The 7,238-nt window shown below is 38.9% G+C and overlaps 1 protein-coding gene across 2 annotated transcripts in view; it reads left to right on the top strand.

The window, feature by feature from the left end:
* CPNE2 (copine 2) overlaps window positions 1-7,238 on the top strand; it is an 87,288-nt gene that overhangs the window by 64,342 nt on the left and 15,708 nt on the right. For both annotated transcript variants that reach the window (XM_074293490.1, XM_074293488.1), the window contains one exon: window positions 1,384-1,435. In XM_074293490.1, the coding sequence (XP_074149591.1) occupies window positions 1,384-1,435 (52 nt within the window). The remainder of the gene's footprint in view (window positions 1-1,383; window positions 1,436-7,238) is intronic.

Below are 7,238 nucleotides of genomic sequence, written 5' to 3' on the forward strand. Positions count from 1 at the left end.
AAGGAAAGTCCTTGCTAGATAATTGTTTTGCCTGTCATCCAAGAATTGCCTATGATATGAGAACTAAGTCTTATCAAATCTGGGATAGCTAGGATACCCCTTCTGATTTCCTCCCCCATGTTAAAAACATGACAAACCCAGCTAAAACCTGGACATACCCTCTGCCCAACTCTTAACCAGATCCCTTTTCCAGGTAGATGGACAGACATCATCCTCTCTATTCTTAGGGCTTAGAAAAATCAAAACTTACATAACTCACATACCAAGTAGACCCTGGTCCAATGTAATGGGAATGGAACCATTAATTGTCTAGAGTCAGCAGGAAGTAACCCTGGGATAAATTCTCCATGGGACATAATCAGCTTGGCATGGAAGGCAGGAGGTTGAACAAGTTTGATCAAGTTTCCCAGGTGATCCACAAGCATACAAAGAAGCATCTGATTAGGTTTCTAAAGTCTGAGCCTTCCTCTCCCCACCACATTCTCCCAGCCAAGTAAAGGACTTTTCACTTTGGGGGTTATGTGTAGATGGAGTTCTTGGTCTTGTTAAGTGGAGAGATGGACAAAATTACTTTTCAATGTTACATCTTCCCCATTCTCCCCCAGAAACAGAGGGAAGGAATCAAGAGGAAAAGAAAGTAATGGAAGAATATTTAAAAAAAAAAAAAAAAAAACAACCCCCCCAAAACAGGAATTTAGATTTTTTTTTTCAGTTCAGAATGGAATTTTGATTTCCCCCCCCCATTCACATATTTCAGTTTAAATTGGGTTTTATTATCCCTCTAGTTTTCAGAAGAAGTCATCATCCTCAGAGGTGCTTTACTCTCCTGTTGGCTATTTCCCCTCTTCTTGTTTCCTCAATATCAGTGTCATTCCTTGCCCTGAATTGGTTCCTAAAAGGTTTATGAGTTATAGTAAAGGGAATGGGAAATGGACTGATTCCTAATACCTTGCCCAGGTGGCCTGAACATTTTTCAAAAGCATGAGGGGGTGTTTGAGCTACTTGCAGAATAGCCATTGCCCAATGAGCATCACATTTCCCATAAGATAATGACCATGACCAGAAGGACTGGGCTTTGAACTACACAGACCCCTCTGCTCCAAAAGAAATGGCTTGGATTTGATCATAACAAACTTCTGGGGGCTGACACTTTTAGAACACGTTACCATGGTATTTAATAGGGAGATACTATGGAAGGGAGAACCCTTTTGAGTGTTAAATTTTGGTTATTCCTTTCCCATGGACTTCTAGTCACCTCTTCTTAGAGAGCAAATCCCCCTTGTACTTGCTGGATCTCCATCTCATGGGCTAGGGGATAGGCAGTGGGAAGTAGAAAGGGGAGGGGCTACATTAATAGCAATTTTTTTCCCCCCTGGGTTTCAGGTTTCTCATGAATTTGCTATCAACTTCAACCCCACCAATCCCTTCTGTTCAGGTAAGTCCTGGCCACAGGATCAAATGAATGCAAATCTTAATTCTTCTTACTGTTCTATTGAGGGAGGGAGTTTTCCTGGGTCCTTCCTCTTTCTTCTTATTGGATTTTTTGTCTCTTTGTCTCTTTCTTATCTGCCTGTTGTGTGCTGAGATACCATGCTAAATCATCCAGATAAGACACTTAACTTCTGTCCTCAAAGAGATTACAGCCTATTTAATCTGGGTGAGACTTTAAGAGTTACAGGACTTTTGACTCCATGTGATATCCCTCTGGATCACCATAGATACTATTTGAAGTAGATTCTACAGATAGTAATCCCATTTTACAGATGAAAAAACTAAAGCTTAAGGAGTTTGTTCTTTGTGTCTAAAGGCTAGTGAATGATGACTCAAATCCATGTGTATCTTGATCCCAGGGCTAGGGTTCTTTTTACCACATGCTGCCTCTACACCCCCCCTTTCTACACCATATTCTATTCCACGTTAAAATCTTGGACATTATTCACAGAAGATGAGACAGAGTAATACAGAGAAGTAATGATTTGGTCAGGGTTGCATGAGTTAGGTATAGTCAGGAGCAGAACCCAGATTCCTTCATTCCCAGCTCAATGTTTCTCACATCATACAGTGATGCTCCATTCTGTGTGCCCCTACTATGGGAACAGATAGTTCCAAACCTTTCTTCTGTCATTGTTTTCTAAAACCACAAATAGAGCAGCTTTGCCTGCTATGATTCAGGCAGAAATGACAATTGTGTCTGGGCTTTTAGCTCTGATCACCCCCAGGTGTCTCCTGTCACTAGGGGGTGAAGACTTTTGATGAGCACAGACAGGCAGCTGGAGAGATTGGTGCCAACTAGAAATAATTCTATTCCTGTCTCCACTTCCCTCTCAGGATCTTTCATCATTTTGTTCCTATTTCCTCTGTTCAGACCCGCCAATTCTAAGCTATCCAAAGTTCCCAAATTCCCATACTTCCTAAGAAAAAGGACACCTGGACCAGGGGTCAGGGGAAATAGCAGAAATAATCCTATTTTCCAGCTCATTTTAGCACCAAATGCAGTACTGAATAGATGGAAGTTAGTACTCAATGAATGTTTATTGAGTTCAATAAGTATTTGTCAAGTGCTTACTAAGAGTGGCCAACTAATGAAGCTTTTTTTTTTGTGTGTGTACAACTAGGCACTGGGCACACAAATATAAAAGTGAGAGTCCTTGCCTTTTGTATCAGAAGATATATTTGGTCTTTGTGGAAAAGATTTAGGTACAGCCAAAAAATCCTTTCCATATGGATCATAGAAGCTAAGTACCACTAAGAAAACTGTTTTTTACCTACATATGGTAAAGTTTGACTCATTAACTTAATGCTCACAAAACAGTAATGTTCTCTAGATTATAATCTTTCTCTGGGAGCAGATTTCTTGGGGCGCTTCTGGAGGCAGCCTTGGTTTCAGTTCAGTTTCAATAATCACCTCAAATGCAGACTTTATTGTCTCTTCCAAAATCTTCTCTACTTCACTTGGGGCTCAGCTAGTTTTCTGGAAGCCTTCCTCTCTCCTTGGTTCCCGAGAGCTCTTATCCAAATATCTCCAGGCAGCACAAAGGTAGAAGTGGGAATGAATCTTGACTCTGAATCTCCTCCAGCTTCCAGTGGGCTTGTCCTTTTATATGCTCTTTGAAAGGTGTGAACTCTGAACTAGAGAACTGTAAAGTACCATGCTAACTAAATTAGACAACCAACTTAGCACCTTGTAAGAATCCTAACACAAAACACCAGTGAGATAGAGTACACCAGGTAGTATTTCTCCCTATTTTGCAGATGAGGAAACAAAAGTCCAGATATATAACAGGGCAACTTGGTGCAAAAGGCAGGCATAGAAACCAGTCCTACCAATTTCTGTGGCAGTGTTCTTCCTACATGGTAAAGTTGCCCTTCTCCTCACTAGGTCTCATTTTCTCTTTAAGAACTGAGAAGGCAGCACGAATAGTATAAAGGGCTTTGGAACTATAAGACTTAGTTATGAATATTGGACTTAATATCAAGAAAGTCACTTTCCCTTTTGGCTTTCAGGTCTCTTACCTATTAAAAATCGTTGACCTAGATGACTCTTAAGATCCTATTGAGCTCTCCATTTATGTCTCTATTTCTAGATTATCCTTAAACTCTTTTCTACTTTGATTTTTATGATTCTTAAAATGTATCAATGGGTCTCATTCAAGAGACTTAGTATAGGTACCTCTGGCATCTCTTCTCTGAAGGACCTCCCAGGATAGACTTCAGAGACCAAGAGAGGAAAAGGAAAGAAAAAAATATGGAGGGACCAGAAGGTCATGCAGGAGATTGAACCCTGGAACATCAGATGATGGTGGGTTTCAAGCTGAAGGGATATATAATAGTGGGCTTGACTTTCTCATAACCAAAATTATACTCTTTCAGAGAACAATTAATCATGACCAATGGCCATGACCTAGAGAGAACGATAAAGTGGGAACCTATATCATTTCTTAGGATATATAGGTGGGAAAAAGTCAGGATCCTGGCTTTGGGAGAGGGGTGGGAAAGGCAATATCCTGAAGTAGAAGCACTGGACTTTTGGATTCTGGAAGACTTGAATTCACTAACAACACTAGCTATGTATTGGGCAAATGAGATATATGAAAGAGTGCATTATTAACATGTCAGTTATTGTTGCTATTATTTAAGACAGCTAGATGGTCCAGTGGAGAGAATACTGAACTTGGACACTTAATGACCCTAGTCAAGTTGCTTAACTGTTGATTGCCTCAATTTCCTCCTAAGAATTTATGAGGATCAAATGAGATATATCTGTAAAGTGTTTTGCAAGCCTTAAAATGCTGAATTATAATTACCTTTGTGCCTCATTTTCCTCATCTGCAAAATGAGGGTTAAAGTGAAAGGTTTCTAAGGTTCCTTTTATAGCTTTATATGTATATTCCTATAATCTTTGGGAAAAAGGGAGGGGTAAGAGATTATGTCTTACTCAAGCTCTCACAAATAGTAAGTCATAGAGCCAGAATTTAAATCCAAGATATAAATTGAGTGTTCATTTCGCTAGACCATGCTTCCTCTTTCTGCCTAAGAAATTTAAATCCTTCTAACTCAGACAACTCAAGTGTTCCTGGGGTTGGGCTTAGTTCCCATAGTAAGGAAGAGTGTTACTTATCTGCAAGGCGGGTAGAAGACCTGTCAGACTGTTCAAGTGTGCTTAAATAGCACACCCACACCAATGACTCCCTTGCTGTTTAAACTGAACAAAAGCACTGCTAAGTATCCAGCCAGTTACATAACCTTATGTGTATGTGTATTTTTCCCAAATTGCCAATACTTCTCTATCATTTTCCCCCAGAGTGTGTCGTTAGGGGGGGTTGGTTTGGCACATAATGCAACTGCCTATCTTCCCCAGAGACTACAGATTGAGGCCATTCTGATTCTATTGTCTGAAATCATAATAGAAATAGAAAGGCTTCCAAACGTATTTTTGGGAAAATGATCTAGCATTGAAACCTTTTGTGTTTTCAATTATAAACAGAATGCTGCCAGAACTCAAACTTCTGATTTTGAGTTAATTTTCCTGGGGCACAAGGTATCAGTTTGTTTGATCTAATGTCTTTAAAATAGGAAAAGGGACTAAGGAAGCTCACAGAGCTGTGCACCTTAAAGAGGAACAAATTTCAATTTGGAAGTGAAAAGACTGAAAACAAGAGATAAAATTACTTAAGATCACGTAATAGCAAGTAGTTGTCAGATGCAAGGCTTAGTCCATGTCTTCTGGCTCTACATTGTGTTTTTTCTCTTGAACTATCTAGATTATTGATAACCTTCTACATTTAAAGCCTTTCTTTATTAGGACCTATAGATAGTACAAATCAGAAATCTTCCAATCTGATCCCAAGGCTGCACTGATACTGAAGTTTCAAGATGTACATTTAACAGATGTATCCATTAAGTAAGCAAGTTATGCTTACACTGGGTGTCAGCAGTGCCGTGAAGTGCACTTAGTAATTTAAATGTAAAGGAAGATGGTTTTGGCTTTGTATGTAGGATGAATCGGAAGGAGCAGCGACAGGTGGGAGGCAGTACAGAATGTATTTTGACAGCCTGAAAAGCAGCTCAGCAAGTAGCCACTTACCAGGAGAGAATCAATGCTTGGGGAAATAGATATAGGGGGAGGATGTGACCAACTTGACAGGTATTCTCTTGCAAAAGTTGGGACCATTTTTATTTTTTAATTCTGAATTTAATATATAAAGTAGAACAAAAAAAAAAGATTACATGTGAACCAGTGAATCTTACATATAGCTTGTTTTTTTTAAAAATAAAAGTATATAATAAATTCAACATGTTCCTTTCAAGAGTTGTTTTCTACTTGCTTGTGTTTCCTTTTAAACTTCCTTCTATTCAGTGCATCTTTAGAAGATATTTCAGTGACCTTTTTTCCTTCTTTTTCTGGAGGAATATTACTTTGAACTCTCTTCTCTTCTTTCCTCCACAATCAAAGATAGAAAAACACTAAACTTTATTGCAAATAAGCATAGTCGAGCAAAACAAATCCACACATTTACCATGTCCAGAAATGTATGTCTCTTTCTATCTCCCTTCATTCCATTTCCCTTGTCAGCAAGTAGGTGACACATGGTACTCTTGAGCCGTGGTTGGCCATTCCATTAAGCAGAGTTAATAAATCTTTCAAAATTATTTGTCTTTATGATGTTACTACATTGTAAACTACAACTGTCTAAATTGTTCCTCTGGCTCTGCCTCACTTCACTCCATGTTTATACTAGTCTTCCCAGGTTTCTATAAGAAAGCAGAGCAAACTTGGGGCTCAGTGGGAGGACTTGTAATGATGATGTTCTGATATGACTATTCCTTTTGGTTTTTATTTTCATAACCTGGGAGTTAATCAGCAGCACAGCATACTCATTCAATCCACAAGCATCTCTGTTAAGGCATGCTAAGCAGCATAGAGATGGTCTCACACACACACACACACACACACACACACACACACACACACACCCCTCTGTTTCTCTCTCACTGTCTCATTTCTCTATTTGTCTCTTTCTGTTTCTTTCAAAGTTCCTGTCCTCTAGCTTCTTACAGTTTTTTGCCATAGGAGAAAAGGCCAGTCTTGAATCAGGAATATTGGGTATAAATCTTGCTTCTGACCAGGTTAGCTGCATGGTTGTAAGCAAACTACTTAACTTTGCTATGCTCCATGCATCTCTCTAATTGAATTGCTAACCTATACCAGGATGGGCAGTTTTTACAGTAGAAGTTCCCTTCATTGATAAAATTAGATCCGGATACACACATACAAAGTACAGAGAAATTCCTAGGAAGACCTTATTTCACTCAGCTAACTCTCTGGATAGCATGTTCTTTCTTTTTTTTTTCACAGTATATATGCATGAGTAATTTTTTTTTATAATATTATCCCTTGTATTCATTTTTCCAAATTATCCCCCCTTCCTCCATTCCCTCCCCCCGATGATAGGCAATCCCATACATTTTACATGTGTTACAATATAACCTAGATACAATATATGTGTGTAAATACCATTTTCTTGTTGCACGGTAAGTATTAGATTCCGAAGGTATAAGTAACCTGGGTAGATAGACAGTAGTGCTAACAATTTACATTCACTTCCCAGTGTTCCTTCTCTGGGTGTAGTTATTTCTGTCCATCATTGATCAGCTGGAAGTGAGTTGGATCTTCTTTATATTGAAGATTTCCACTTCCATCAGAATATATCTTCATACAGCATTGAAGTGTACAGCGA

This window comes from Sminthopsis crassicaudata, chromosome 2 (genome assembly GCF_048593235.1).
Source record: "Sminthopsis crassicaudata isolate SCR6 chromosome 2, ASM4859323v1, whole genome shotgun sequence".
NCBI classification, from domain to species: domain Eukaryota; kingdom Metazoa; phylum Chordata; class Mammalia; order Dasyuromorphia; family Dasyuridae; genus Sminthopsis; species Sminthopsis crassicaudata.